This window comes from Camelus bactrianus, chromosome 7 (assembly GCF_048773025.1).
Source record: "Camelus bactrianus isolate YW-2024 breed Bactrian camel chromosome 7, ASM4877302v1, whole genome shotgun sequence".
Classification (NCBI taxonomy): Eukaryota; Metazoa; Chordata; class Mammalia; order Artiodactyla; family Camelidae; genus Camelus; species Camelus bactrianus.
Window position 1 is genome coordinate 47289558 of NC_133545.1, and position 15160 is coordinate 47304717.

Genomic DNA, 15160 nt, shown 5'->3' on the forward strand with positions numbered 1-15160 from the left:
CAGTCATGGGTGTGCCTTTCCCTCCCAACCACAAAAGATGGGGAAAATCCATGGTAACATGCAAAATGAGTTCTGGACAAAATCTGGAAGTGTTTTTAAAATTTAAATAGCTGAGCACCTGTTACATGTTTCAATCTCTCTCTTGATTTCTATCATTTTATACTATGCCATGTTTGCCATTGTAAAATAATCTTCTAATTGAACAGAACTCACCAATGTGGTATCAAGAAAAACTATGTAAAAACCCTGAGGCTTTGCTATTTCTGAGTAGAAGCCATGTTGGTCTAAGGTGTGTTAAAATCAAAACGAAAAAGACTGCAAGGTCTCAACGTGACATTATCCATTGATCTGAACATGCTAATAACATATGATTTCACCATTTTCTCCCAAACACAGTACTTGGAAAACATTTGAAGCTCTATGTCAGCAATTCATAAATTCATACCAGGCTGTGTATTCTGAAAGAGTTAACGCACCTTACCAAACGTACAGCAAAGAAGTATCAAATACTGGAAAACACAGCACTTTAATTTCTTAAAGTAGCCATTTAAAAAGCCATTCTCTTGTATACTCATTTTTGTCTCAAATTCTGTCTTTATAAGTAGTCACAGCAAAGGGACTACTTTATAAAACAGCAGCCCAAAAGGAGCTGAGGATAAAATGCCACCTCTGAATACTACAGAAGGAGGAAGTGAGAGCAAAAGTCACATTACTTCCTACTGACCTATCTTCACACTGCTCTTGAATGAAGAAGTTCACACCACAGAGAAACACAAATATACAAGTCAACGTGAGAAAGAACCCGATACTTGCTTTTTGCAAGTATTACACCAGAGGAAGTCTAATTAGGCTAACCACATAATTAATTCATTATGAATAAATTCAGACCTGCTTTCAGAAATAAATTATACTGCAGATAATTACTGTTGAAGACTATCGTTTACTTAATTGGTGTGCAAATTATCCCCAAACCCGAACTTTCTCTTCTTCTTATGCTTGGGACTATTTCTAATTTAGCTTCCAACAAATTGTGCTACACAGTAACTTTGTGTGGCACCAAGTACTTCAAAACCAATTTTGCTCCTGAAGAGAAAAAAAATTAAGGCTTCTTATTGTAAACCTTTTGTGAAATTTTCTTCTTGTAAAGGCCGGGGAGAGTTTTTCTTCCCGCTGAGATTAAGATCACCACCTTCATTTCTGTGGGTCGTGCATTATTTTCATCCGCATCCATAACAACACATCATACACACTCTTCACTCTCCCCACCTGTCTCACAATGAGGATCAAAAAAAAAATCTCTTCCAGAAATGTTACGAACTCTTCATCCAGACTGACCTGACTTGAGGACTATTATGGGGAGGGGGAGAAAAGAAAGGGACGAGAGAGTGGGAGGTCTGTGGGGGTGGCACCCACGAGGTGGACTTCAGAAACTTTCTCTTACTCGCTGGCCAACATTTTTAATTGCATGAATTTACTGCATTCAGAAAACATACTGAACACCTTCTCTGGGCCAGTTCCTTAGGACACAGAAAAATAAATGAGGCAGCTGTAACCCTTTTCTTCTTCTATACAAACATATCTAGGAGGGACACAATGATTCAATAAAGACATATTTGGCATCTACTAGGTGCTAGGCATTATGGAAATCTCTGGAAACATAAAAATGAATAAAAGGTGTCTTCAGTCCTCTAGCTCACATTCCTGTGAAAGAAACAGACCACAAACTCAAACAAAATAGTGTGGGATACAGGCATGTGATAGAGGTTTGCAAAAAGCACTGGGGAGCACAGGGGCTGGGGGAGGAAGGGGGAGCAACCTAATCATTCCAGAAATCGTCTCATCTTTTTGAAAAAGCAAGAACTTCTGTTTTGCTCAAGCCACACTACCACTCCAGGACTAGAGGGTTCAATGGCATAACCAAAGACAAACCTGCACCAGGCTGTTCTCTGGAATTGAAGTGATGGTTTTAAAGCTCGTTCTCAGCTTATCCAAGCACACAGGAACATATTTATCAAAAAGAATCGTTAAATTGGCCTTTTCTGACTGATGCTGCCTTCTGTCTATCCAACTGGCCACATAGCTGAAAAAGAACACAGAAAAGCTTTTGTTGAGCACTGGGCTTGAAAAGCAGAATTCCACCCACTCAAAAGTGTGCCCCCTCCAACACAGCTTGGTCCAACACTTCAGGGAAAGGTTTAGTGACTTCATTCTATTTCTCAAATGGCAAATATTTTTAAATGACCCTTTAAAAACTTATTTTAATGGCCATTTTTACCTTAATGAAAAGAATGTAAAAGAAATTCCTAACAGCACTTAGAAATCCAACATAATAGAGGATAAGTAGGCCATTACTGAGCACTTACAAGGAAGCACAGTTTGTCATTTCCTGGAGGACTGAAACTATTTTCAGAGAGTAGGCTTTATTTATGAAAACAGCTTGGGATTTTTCCTTGATTAAAATTGGGATTGATTATTAGAAATGAGAAATCAGTTACAAATAAAAAGGTGAAAATTCCATAGGGGCTATTTCCAAGTCCCTCCTTGTCCGCTGGACTCAGTGTAACTCAAATCTGATAGCTGATAATGTGGTTCCAATAAGTGGCTCTAAAATGGTATTGCCTGCTTGGGTACATGCGTATTAATCTGAAGCTTATAAAATGTTACCACTTTGGATACATTAATAGCTCTAATTATTAATGTTAATTTATATTATTAAAATAATATATTTATTACTTGTATAATAATGTATATTTATATTAATAGAATAATATTTATCAATAAAATGGAACATAACTTAGTAGCACCCAGTCTCTGAGGAGAAACCATACAATGTGCCATGAAAAATAATTGCTCAAAAAGCTCTCATCAAATAGGAAGCAGTAATAAACATATGTAGCTGCCTACAGAGAAGCAGCATGACCAGACCAGTTACAGCTTGACCTTGCTTTAAGCACATCAGATTTCGTGTTTTTAATATCACAAGAAATTATGCCGAAATGATTATCTTATAAAAGGCTCCCTTCAATATTCACAAGGCTTCACAATAGGGTTTTATTAAATATTCAACTACCTATACAGTAATGTTAGATTTACAAAATATCAACTGTCAAAACTTTTCCAGGTCCAAGAAGAATGGACAGACCGCTCCCGGTGCCCCCCACCTGCCTGGTTGCATCCCATGGGCTCCAACGGAACAATAGGATGCAAGTGTTAGTTCCTAGGGATGAAGGCAGGAAGGCCACACCTAGCCCTCAGCTAGCTGCTCATTTTACTGTATACAAGCTGGCAGAAGTGGAATCTTAGTGTCCAGAGCTTCTTGTGGGGCTCGGGGACGATTGTTCAGGGAGATGGAGCTTTAAGTCAGATTGCCTGGATCTTCATCCATTTTTAGCTCTGTTACATCTGCTGAAGACAGGAGTGCCCTGCAGGGCCTGAGAGGTGGCGGCGGTGCTCTGATGGGTTCAACAATTCTACCTTTACCCACTACTCCCGTCTTTGGTCTCTGTGGGAGCAGAAGGCTGTGCGGGGATAACCAGGAGCTGCAGCCTCTACATCGCCCAGAAGGGGAAAGTGGGCTTTGCCCTCAGGCGGCAGGTAGCAGCTACTTCACTGACCCACAGTGGCAGTAGCCAGTCTCAAAGGGAAGGCGCCCCAGGCCCACGAGCAAATGATGCCATTGTACAAGTTACCTCCATAAATCAGGAAGTGATTGCTATCAAACCAGGAGACCAGCTGATCCCGACCAGAAAAAGAAACAAACCAAAAATTACATCTGCTAGGATTCAACCACCTCATACAGCATTGAAGTTAAAAATCTATATTGTTAAATATGGACAGTTTAAAGTTCCATGTATAAACTACTGCTAAATTTTAGTAGACCTTAAAAGACAGCAAATTTAGGAGATTCTTTTATCTTTGGCAATGGCAAAAATTGAAGATAGAGACTGTATTTTTGGCAATTCTTTCCACCTTACTTCATACCAAAGTTTCTCATGATTTTTAAAAGATGCTACCGATTTGGACATGGCCCAGTGAAACATACTGCTCTCATACAACATACAGCTGAAAGCATCATACTTATTTACTCCTTATCTACATAAGGATCACCCACATAGCTGCCCCTGCCTCAGGAAGCAGCTACATGATGACGCCTTAATGCAACTTCTTACTGACAATGTCTAGGTCGCTAACACAGGATCTTTGGCTCTTAGTGCTTGCAAATGTGTTCCCTGTAACCAGCCGTGGCCTTCTCCAGGAGGGCTCTAGGTCTATCACAGGAAGTCTAACGCCCAGTAGTTTAGAAACTACAGAGGTAGCCAAAGTTTCCAGGCTTCCGAAGACGTTTTTTATTTTTTACCCAAATAGTCTGGGGTGGGAATCCTGTCATACAGAATAGCAGGGATTCACGAGAGCTCTCTAGAATTTGCCCCTCACAGCAAGAGTCGGGTTTTCTATCATTCGTGGCGGCCTCAAAAAATGGACCTGCAGCTCTGCAGTGTGCACTGACGTCTTCTCAGCCTATATGTCTACAAATATAACCAGACTGCAGAGGTGAGAGGACGGGACTTCAGGGGTAGGAGACAACAAGCTCGTCCAACGCATGTGAGAGAACGGGAGAGATAAAGGCAAAAGAGTATTTTCAGCTCAAGTAATAGAAGGTGAAGTCTGATCCAAAGTTGTGGCTCCCGAAAGTTATTTTCCAGGAACCAGGCTCCCGAAAGTTATTTTCCAGGAACCAGACTAAATTCCAGAGATACTCCTGCCTTTTCCTACGTGATGTACAAGCTACACAACACACAGTTTGGTAGATTCCATTTTCAGTTGTGCTCACTTTAAATAATTTTAATAACTGAAAGAATTATAAATGAATTTAATTCATTGCCTGTTAGTTTTTCCCGTTCTATGCATTTCATTCCTTTCTACTAAAAAAATATCCCACTGATCATAGTTTTCAGAAATTTTCTTCTAAATCCTGCTCTTTCTGGGTCTCTCAAGATCTCAGTAGACATATGGGAATTGTCCAGGATTCTTCCAGTAAATTTTTACCTAGAATCAGAATTCAAATAAAATAGTATTTGATTTCTACAGCTAGTCATGTACTGATGTGATTTTAAGGATGTTGTTTGACCTAATATTGCTCTGTATCTGTAAAGCATGGACATAAAATTATGCTTTTAAATAGCTTAGTGAAATAGCTTTTTGACAAAAATATTCTAAGAAAGTTAAGTAGTAACAGCACTCCTTAAATAGAAGCCTACAGAGAGACACTATGAACACAGTATTTTATAATCTTTTCTATTCCAAATATCTTGTCAGTTCCCACAACATGAATTAAGAAGATGTATTTCCTAACTCTTCACTGAAGGGCCTAGAATTAATGACATACTAGTGGCAATGAGCACCCCTGGCATCCGTATCTTGGATTCTAAATGCCACCCCTTACACAAAAATACTTCCTTCTGGCTCCTTCACGAAATGGCTGAACAGAGCATAGGTTAAGGACAGTCTGAGATGAGCCAGAAACATCTTGCTCAACCAGAAAGCAAAGTGCTCCAAGACTTAGAAGGACAAGTACAAAAGAACATGGAAGGGGCCAGCTTGAAGGGGCTCCTGCTGGTGAAATTTGGGACAGTGTGAGCATCCAAAAGAATAAAGCTGGTCATGAATTGTAATCCATTGAACTAAGAGAAAAGATGCCATGAATAGAAAATGACACTTTCAGAAAGGCAAAGAAAAGGGGAGGGGGGAGAAAAAGAGACAGAGAGAAAGGGAGGTAGAAGGGGAGTAGAAGGGAAGAAGAGAAGTTCTTTACCAAAATGTCCCCTAATACATGTAGACAGAACGACTGACCTATTTTGCAACCACCCATGGGTCCTTCTTCGAAATGTCTGGCTTGTCCTCTTTACAGCTGTAAATGTCATGAAAGAAAAAGGTGGGGGGGATATTCGAGATTAAAGGTGAAAAGAGAGATAAGTGGGTATAATGCATGGTTCTTGTTTGATGCTGGATTTTTTTTTTAAAGATACAGGAGAAATTCCTGGGGTAGCAGGGAAATTGTGAAAAATTACAGTTTATTTAGATAGCACTGCATCAAGGATAAATGTTTTAGGTATGTTAACTGTACCATATTCATATAGGACAATATCCTCGTTCTTAGGAGACAGATGCTGAAGTACTCAGGGATGAACTGCCTTAATGTCTCCAACTTACTTTCAGATAATTTAGCAAAAATAAATAAAAGTAGAAAATATATGTGTCTCTGTGCCTGTGAGAGGGAGTGCATGTACAGCCAGAGAGAAAGTAAATGTGATAAAATGGTAACAACTGATGACTGTAGGAAAAGAGAGCATGACTGTATAATGTACTGCCTACCACCTTTCCAACTTTTCTATAATTGAACAAATTAAAAAGTTGGGGAAAATCAAGAGTGTAGACATTGGTCTAGAAAATAAGGTTATTATATTGATCTCAGAAGGTAACTGGGGATTAAAGGAGTCAATACATGTAAAGCTATCACATTATTAATATTATGATATTCAAGTAAGGTAATGAACTTTCCAATAAATATGGAGCTAAAAAAAAACTATCCAAAATTTAAAAAAAAATCCAATAAATATGGAGTCCCCCTCCCCAAACTGGAAATAGCCACTTTTTTTTTTTTTTTGTAGTTCACTGAAAGTTTCTGGCACTAGGTGGTAAAAATAGAGAAATATCTTTTACAGAAGATTCTCATTATTTTGCCTGGATGGACCCTTTGGTCTCACACATGAAAATTAATACCTATCCACTGATCTTAAATACAACAAAACCTCCATAAAGATAGAATCTAATGGTGAAGAGAAGCTTAACTTTCTCAAGAATGCAAACTGGGTGACTCTTCTGCCAGCCTATGACCTTTGACTTTCTAGATAAGAGTCTTCCTTTAAATAGGGATTTAGACAGCTTTTGTTAGCACTAATCTCCATATGTTATTATGACTGAATTACACAGACCTTGGGAACTATGAGATTCACTCCTGAAATTGAACCACACCGGTGGAGGTGAAGGGTCCCCTGAAGGAAACGGGTTGCCAGGACTATCTCTGCTCTCCATAAGGGTGTCAAGGGGGTGCTGGAGAGTCTCCTTCAGCGAAGGAGACTCTCCAGAAGAGTCTTTGACTCTATCCTAGGAGAGAGTCAAAACCCTAGCTGGTGAAAGGAGCTATTAGTCCAAGAACAACTCTCCAATTTAGACTTTTAAAAATCACTCCATCCCCTGGCCAATGAAGGATTGTTAAACACAGAATCCTGGGCATGGCTCTACATTGTGGTAGAGTTCAAGGATAAGACTTTCAGTGAGCAAATCAGTACATAGACAAGCAGTCTAATTACCTCCCCCCACCAAGAAAAAAAACAGTAACAGCAGTCTGGAGAAGGACATGAGCCAGGTGTCTGGCAGGGAACAGCTGTCATCTTCAAATCAGGATAACAGAGAAGGATCAATAAAAGGACTATTGACAAAGGGGTGGGCAGGGAGCAGGGAAACTGGGCAGGAGAGAGCCATGTCACAGGTAATAACAGAAGAATGGTTAGTGCACCCGCGCCTGCAGAGACAACAGAATGAAGGACTGCCAGAACCCGGAATGAAAGAATCTCATGCAGAGATTTAGGAAGAGCAGTGACCTGCTGATGAAGGACACAGTCATCTTGATGTGACCCTGCAGGGAGGGAACGAGGGGAATAAATAGCCTGCCTTCACTCTCCTCTCTCCTCTCATTTTCTGCCAGGGCTCCTCGTTGGCCAAACCAGAGGCCAAGAGGCCCATTAAGCGGTTCCTACAAGACAGCCCCTGGGGGCACAGAGCCCGGAGGAGGGGTAAGGAGAAGACATCTCATACAAGCAGCACACCCACACCAGTGTTCACGTGCAGAGTTCAGATGTTTCCACAGCTCACAGTGGGAATACTAGAGGAGGTGACAAGTGGCCACCAGAGTGAATTATGCAAAGTGTAAGCATCTGAAGAGTAACCAGGTGGGCACAACAAGCTTGCTCTAAATCAAAGCAATACCACTGTTAATGTATGCACATTACACGTATATATACAAACACACACATGCTCACTAAATGATGTTTACATATAAGTGCTCCATAGGAACTATTATTTTTTATTCACTTATTCAACAAATACATGTCTTAACATGTACAAGGTGTGAACAAAGCCATGTCCAACTAAAAACGACAAATGCATACAGGTGCTAATTTAATTATCTTTAAATTAGCCTAATTAATTAGCTTTGAATTTAATTGCTAATAGTTTCTTCAAATGATCATATACATTTTTAGCTTTTTGTTAAAATAAAACCCTAAGACTAAAAAAAGAAATATTCACGAAACAACAAAAAAACTCAGACTAGAATAACAAATAGGCAAACAACTGAAATAGGCATTTCTCCAAAGAAAGCATACAAATGGTCAATAAGCACATGAAAAGATGCTCAACATGATTAATCATGAGAGAAATGTAAATCAAAACTAGAAAGGGATACTATTACATATCCATTAGGATGGCTATTTAAAAAATTGAGAAAATAGTAAGTGTTGGTGGGGCTGTGCAGAAACTGGAACTCTTGTACATAGCTGGTGGGAATATAAAATGGTGCAGCCACTAGAGAAAAGTTTGATAGTTCCTCAAAAAATTCAAAATAGAATTACCATATGATCTAGCCATTCCACGTGTGCATATATACCTATTATAATTGAAAGCTAGGACTCAAAGAGATTATGCCCATGTTCGTAGAAGCATTATTTCCAACAGTCAAAAAGTAGAAGCAGTCCAAGTGTCTACAGAAGGATGAATGGAATTAACAAAATGTAATCTATATATTCACCCAATGGAATATCACTCAGCCTTGAAAAGGAAGGAAATTCTGGCATGTGCTATAAGACATTATGCCAAGTGAAATAAGCCCATCACAAAAGGACACATGCTGTATGATTCAACTTATAAGAAGTACCTAGAGTACTCAAATTCATAGAGAGAAAAAGTAGGAAGGAGCTAAGGGCAGTGGGGAGTCTGTTTAATGGGGCTTCAGTTTGGGAAGATAAAAAGGTTCTGGAGATGGATGGTAATGATGGTTGTACAAATGTAAATGTACTCAATGTCACTGAACCGTACACTTAAAATGGTTAAAACAGAACATTTTGCATTATGTTTTACCACTATTTTTTTTTTTTTAAAAAGCAATACTCACGGATTCCAGCCCAAATCTTGTGGATTCACATAGAGAATACCAGCTCTGGAAACAGTAGCTGGGGTTGCAGTCCTTAAGTGATGAACCTCAAAGAGCAGCCTCATAGAGGGAGTGAGGGCCACGCGCTCACTGCTGGCCAAGGTCAGCACCTGGACAGAGCAGTGCAGCACAAAAGTGGCCCATCATTAGGGAGCAAAGGCAATGCCACTAACCTACCATAACAACACACAGTACTTCCCCCGCACACGTGCCTAAGACCAAGATCTCACTGCCCAAGTTAGAAACACGGTCTGAATAAAGATCTCAGTTCATCCCCTGCAGGGCGCTCACTGACCTCTGAGGAACAAACTCACCAACTTGGACCCATTCATGCCAACCTTTAAAAAGCCGTGGTAACTACTACTAAATAGAAGACGTTTGTTTTAAGAGTTGATTACATGAAAAGGCCAGAATACCACAAAAAATAAGCTTTCTTTAGAATCTAAAATACCACAAGTTTCAACTGTCCTATAGAAACTCATGCAAGTATGAAGATCTCAGACTTGTATTTTCTGATAAACATGTTAGTTCAGAAAGCAGTAATTTCTGTTAGCTTAAGGGAATTACTAACAATATCCTGCAGTAATGATGACGCCTGATTTCTTTCTCCTGACCCTAACAGGAGACCTTGTGCTGCTTTAACAATGTCTCACAGACCTGTATCTTTGCCTTTATTTTTTGCTGGAAATTCTGGATTAACCATGGCAAAATGCTTATGAATGCATACTCAAATCTGTAGCCATAGGACCTACTTAATTTCAAAAGCTAAATTTTGCCAACTAACATAGGGGACACATTCTTTTATTACCCAAGTGTTCCATACTTAAAGATAAGATATAAAAATTTATACCTAGCTCTTAGAAAATGGTAGGATGTGCATAAACTAAATTCTTGGATACATACCTAACTCTCTTTAAAGGTGGTGAAACTTACACAGGCAAGAAAAAAGTATTCCCTTAAATTCTTCAAGGGAATTTAAGAGAATTATCAGGAAACTGTCACTCATCCAAAAAGTAACAATGTAAAGAACATCAGGTTAAGGATGGAAACTGATATGAAATCAATAAGCAAATGGAACTCCATGCACTCCAGGTGTTTCCTTCAAGGTTTAGCACTGGGGTGTTACCTTGTTATCATCCATGACAGTATTTAGTGACTCAATCCACATGGGATCAATATCGCCATCCAGGACTATCCATTTCGGTCCATCATGAGTAAGATTTGCTTGTTCTCGCAGAATGGACGAGAAGAGACCTAAAAGGTAAGAGTAAATCATCCTAAAACATAACGAGTGCTGTTTCTTTCTCAAATAAATTTGTACTATCTTCACTGGAAGCTCTCTTACTCAGTAAGTCAATTTGCTGTCAATTTGTCACCTCTTTCTGGTGGGCAAAGAGTAATACTTTACAAGCTCTACCTGGGCTTGAGACCCAAGGTCAAGTTTCACTTTCCGTGAGAAGTTTCCTGACCCTCTCAGACTGGGCATCCCTGTATGTCGAATAAAGAAGACAGTACCCTCCTTTAAGAACATCTGTGGAGATTTACAGAAGGCAGAGTACGTGAAACTCAAAACTCACACTAAATGAAGATATTATCCTTTTTCATGCACATACATTTAGTACCTGTTTTAGGCTAAATTATTAGTTTCTTCCACCTTTCTCCATTTTTCTGTAAAAATAGTCAAGGGCGATAATTCTAAAGTTTGAGTATTCAGAAGTGCTCTACATTTCTTTGAGAAATTTGGTCACTGGCATTGTAGTAAGTTATCATTATCTCACAAGATGTAAAGATAAAAGCATTTTAAATCCACAGTCCTTTTTTGCTAACTACTACGCATCTAAGTATTATGTGCGTTATATGGCATATTTAATAGTTGCTGACTGTTCACAACTCAAATATATAATACTACAGTGAAAAAAAACTGTTTTGATACATATATGTGGAAAGCTCTGTTTCCTCTGTGAAGTATTTTTGCAAAGATAAGTGACAGTATATAGTAAAATCTGCCACCATAATTCATAAAAAAGCCAGCAACCTTTTCTAAAGGTCAATGCTTTGAAAGGCTCCCACAAATTTTTCAGCACAAACTGATATTATTCTCTTCCTGCCATAGTCCTTTAAAAAAAAAAAACAAAGATAGAAAGCCTACAAGAGTAAATTTTGATTGTCTCACAAATGAAAGAAGCAGTGTGCAAATGACACTAGAATGGAGGCCTGGTCCTTTGATACAGTCACCAGGGAAGTCTTCTCTGATGCGGTATTTGACCAGACAATCTAGTAACATAACAAAGCAAGCCACGAAGGCACCTCCAGTGCTGCAGACAGTGGGAACACCAAGTACAAAGGCCCGTGATGGGAAGATGCTTGGCGTGTTCAGGGAAGAGCAAGGAGGCCCGAGTGCCCGGATTATAGTAAGTGAAGGGCAGAGCACAGGAAATGAGGTCAGAGACGAAGAAGGGGGATCCAGTTACACAGAACCTTGCCAGCCTTAGATAAGGATTGGATTCTAACAGCGATGAAACACACTGGAAATTGCAGGCAGAGAACTAACATTTTGAAGAGCGCCCTCTGTCTGCTGAATGGAAAATGAACTACAGGGAGGCAGCGGTACAGACAAGGGGTGATGGTGGCTTGGACTCATGTGGGAGATGCAGAGAAGGTGAAAAGCCCTAGAATACTATTATATATATAAATACATATATTACTATATAATACTATTATATATAGTATACTATATATGTATGGTAAAGCCTATAGGATTTGCTGTGATGTTGAATGTATGGTGTGAATGTGGCAAAGGAATCAAGGATGATGCCAAAGTTAGTACATTTACTGAAATGAAAATGTTAAAACTGATTTTAACAAAGGAATCTGCTTGTCTGCAAAAACTTTCAGGGCAAGAAACATGTCCCACTGACTTGTCCCCAGCACCTAGAATAGAGGCTGCCTAAAACTCAGTCACTGTCTTGTATCAGGTACTTTATAAATGTTCCCTGAGGCATTAGTGTTGAATTCTCTCCTGGTTTACAGGGAGCTCTGACATAATTGATGTGGGATGAAATACGCGTGAACCTGCTGAATGCTAATTGACCACTTATTCAAACCTAGTTTTAATTTATAGTTATAAATGCTGTTGTGAGCTGCTCTATTTCCAATAAGGCCAACACATAAACAGTAAATCTAGGGCCGTGACTAAAATTGGTTTGAACTAAGAAATGATTTTCTGGATTAAAAAATGAGAAAATTTTCGCACTTCGAAAGGGGAAATACTACTTGCCATCTCTCCATTCTCGGGTGGCATGATGTATGAAACCGAAAAGTTCATCTGTTGTCACAGCTTTAGGGTTTAAGTCATTCCAAATGGGTTTTTGTTTCATGTTAACATATGTTCGGTTCAGTGTTCTCAAAATCTGAAAAAAGGAAGGGAAAAAGCTAAGAAAATTAATACTCATGTAAGCCAAATGGAAAGCAAAAGATTTCACAAGGTTTTTCCCTATGCATTACATGCTCCTAGATAGTCTGTGTGTACTAGGATTGAGAATGAGAAAAAATTTACAAGTGCACAGTTTCATTCTCTTTTTGAAAAATTTAACCCTACAATCCCTGAGGATCAGTTCACCTGATGCTTTGAACAACGTAGACTACTTACAGGCACTATTACTTGAGATTTTTAACCACGTATGCAAAGTGAAAGACTGTATGTAAATAGGGGTTTCTGTTCATGCTATGAAAATTCACTCTGCCTGTATTAGATTGTTCTTAAACTTGACCCTGCATCCATCCAGATCGCTCAGAGGGTGTTAAAACAGATGAATGGGCCCAGTCCCGGAGTTTCTAATTCAGTAGGTCTAGGAAAGGGCAGATAATCTGAGTTCTAACAAGGTCCGAGCTGGTGCCTGGGATGCTTGGTCTCGAAGTACTTTGAGACCTTGTGACCTAGAGCAATAGTTCTCAACAGGAGATCATCTCGACTCGGGGGAAGTGGACGTGCTCCTGGGCATCTAGTGTGCAGAGGCCAGGATGCTGCTAAACGTCCCGCAATGACAGGGCAGCCCCACAACAAAGAGTTACCCAGTCCACAGGTCAACAGTGCTGAGGCTAAGAAACCCGGGTCTAGAACACTGAAGGAGAGAAGACTTGTGGATAAGAATTCACAGGATAGGTGCTTAGTATACATCTGTTTAATTCCCTGACACCTTAACCCAAATATCTGCCCCAACTATTCTGCTTTCTTGGAAAAGCCATGACTGTTATTTCAGATATTATCATCCTGATCTACTCACAGGGGTTTACAGGACTGACAGACAATTGCCAAATACTTGAAATAATAAGTTGCTAAATAACATGGCCCTGAGCTTTGGTGTTCTGGTTCTATCAGCTTAAGTAAAGGCTAAAGAGAACAGAACCAGTGAAGACTAGATGGAAAAAACTGAATGTCTTAGGAATATTAAGCTTGTATTTTTAGAAACCATTAATCTACTGAAAATTATAGAATTTAATTTTATCCTTCCTTGCACCATGGCCCACATCTGAAACTTACTCTAACAAAATAATTACAGGTCTATCAGTTATCCACTTTAATATTTCAATTATTACTTTTTTTTTTTCAGTAGAAAAATCCCTACACAGGGCCTCCCTTTACAGTTGTTCCACTTTGGGTTCTGATCTAAATATTGGCAAGTTCTATGTACACTCATGCTCTAAAGACTCATATGCCTGCTCTCATTATTTTTAGTCACTGGTTACTAAATACGTTCATATGCAAGCACCCTAAATGAAAACGCATGCAGTTCTGCATATACTGTCTGCCAAGCAAGAAAACAAGTATGTTGCCAGGACAGTCAGTAAAACCAAACAAAATCAAGCAGGGAACTAAAAATGGGGATAATAATACCCACAGCCTACCATCATTGTGCAGAGTAAATCACACATCATGCACCTAGCACAGCACATAACAGGCATCTCAACAATATGGTTTTTGTCTCCTTTTCTTTTCAAGTGTTGTTTTGGCCCCGTAGAGGGCTATATTTCCAGGGGAGTATTGAAGAAAAATATTTGGTTTTTTTTCTTATTGATATAGGGAGGAGAATCTGGGATAACTTGGAAAATAGAAGAAAATACTTTTGACCAGTGTGGGCAGGGCCAGTCCATTCCTGCAAGCCAGGTATCTTATTCTAGAGTCTCTTGGTATGGGTACTTTGGATAAAATAATTCAGGTACGTGATGGAAAGATGGATAAAACAGGATGGCATACATCTAAATGTGCGAATAGGGTGCTAACCCTCTCACGTGGAGAGCCCAACCTTCTCTCAATTCACATTTCTTATTTGACTGCAATGTTCTATAGTTACTCTCTCCCTTTCCCCAATATAAAGGAAAATAGTGTCAACTGATCAAAGAGCAATATTAGAGTCTCCAATTCTAACCCCAAATTATGAGCAACTTCACCAAAGGGAACTCTTAAATAGATTTCAAAGCAGCTCCCCCCACCTCCAATTTTGTTCATTCCCAGCTGAAAGCTGACAGGAGTTTACTATACCTTACTCTTTCCTGTGCCTGCATTTCCAACAACAAAGACAGAGTGTCGCACAGCCAACAGCTCCTCAAGCTGGACAACCTGCAGATCCAACAGCCAGACACTAGTTTCCTTTAATAAGTTTGTGTTTTTCCAAAATCTACCCATTTTTGCACAGTTCTTTCTTATAACTCAAGCCAGCCCCAGCTGACAACATTATATTCTGGGAAAATTAAAATAGATGACAAATACCAAGCATAGTTTCTCCGGGATCTCCCAATGTAGAAGATGGAGGGAGAAAATGAAGAAAAAGCATGACTCGGTGAATCACTGGCACAGGCAGAAGTGAAGCACAGAAGGACTCAGTACATGGCAGG

At 39.4% G+C, this 15160-nt stretch overlaps 1 protein-coding gene across 7 annotated transcripts in view; it reads right to left on the reverse strand.

Annotated features, from left to right (window-relative positions):
* The window catches only part of DNAH11 (dynein axonemal heavy chain 11), a 280729-nt gene that overhangs the window by 141700 nt on the left and 123869 nt on the right, over positions 1-15160 (reverse strand). For all 7 annotated transcript variants that reach the window (XM_074367353.1, XM_074367350.1, XM_074367352.1 and 4 more), the window contains exons 39-43: positions 14808-14885; positions 12546-12678; positions 10395-10522; positions 9230-9378; positions 1930-2080 (exon numbers count right to left, since the gene is read on the reverse strand). In XM_074367353.1, coding sequence (XP_074223454.1) covers positions 1930-2080; positions 9230-9378; positions 10395-10522; positions 12546-12678; positions 14808-14885 — 639 coding nt within the window. The remainder of the gene's footprint in view (positions 1-1929; positions 2081-9229; positions 9379-10394; positions 10523-12545; positions 12679-14807; positions 14886-15160) is intronic.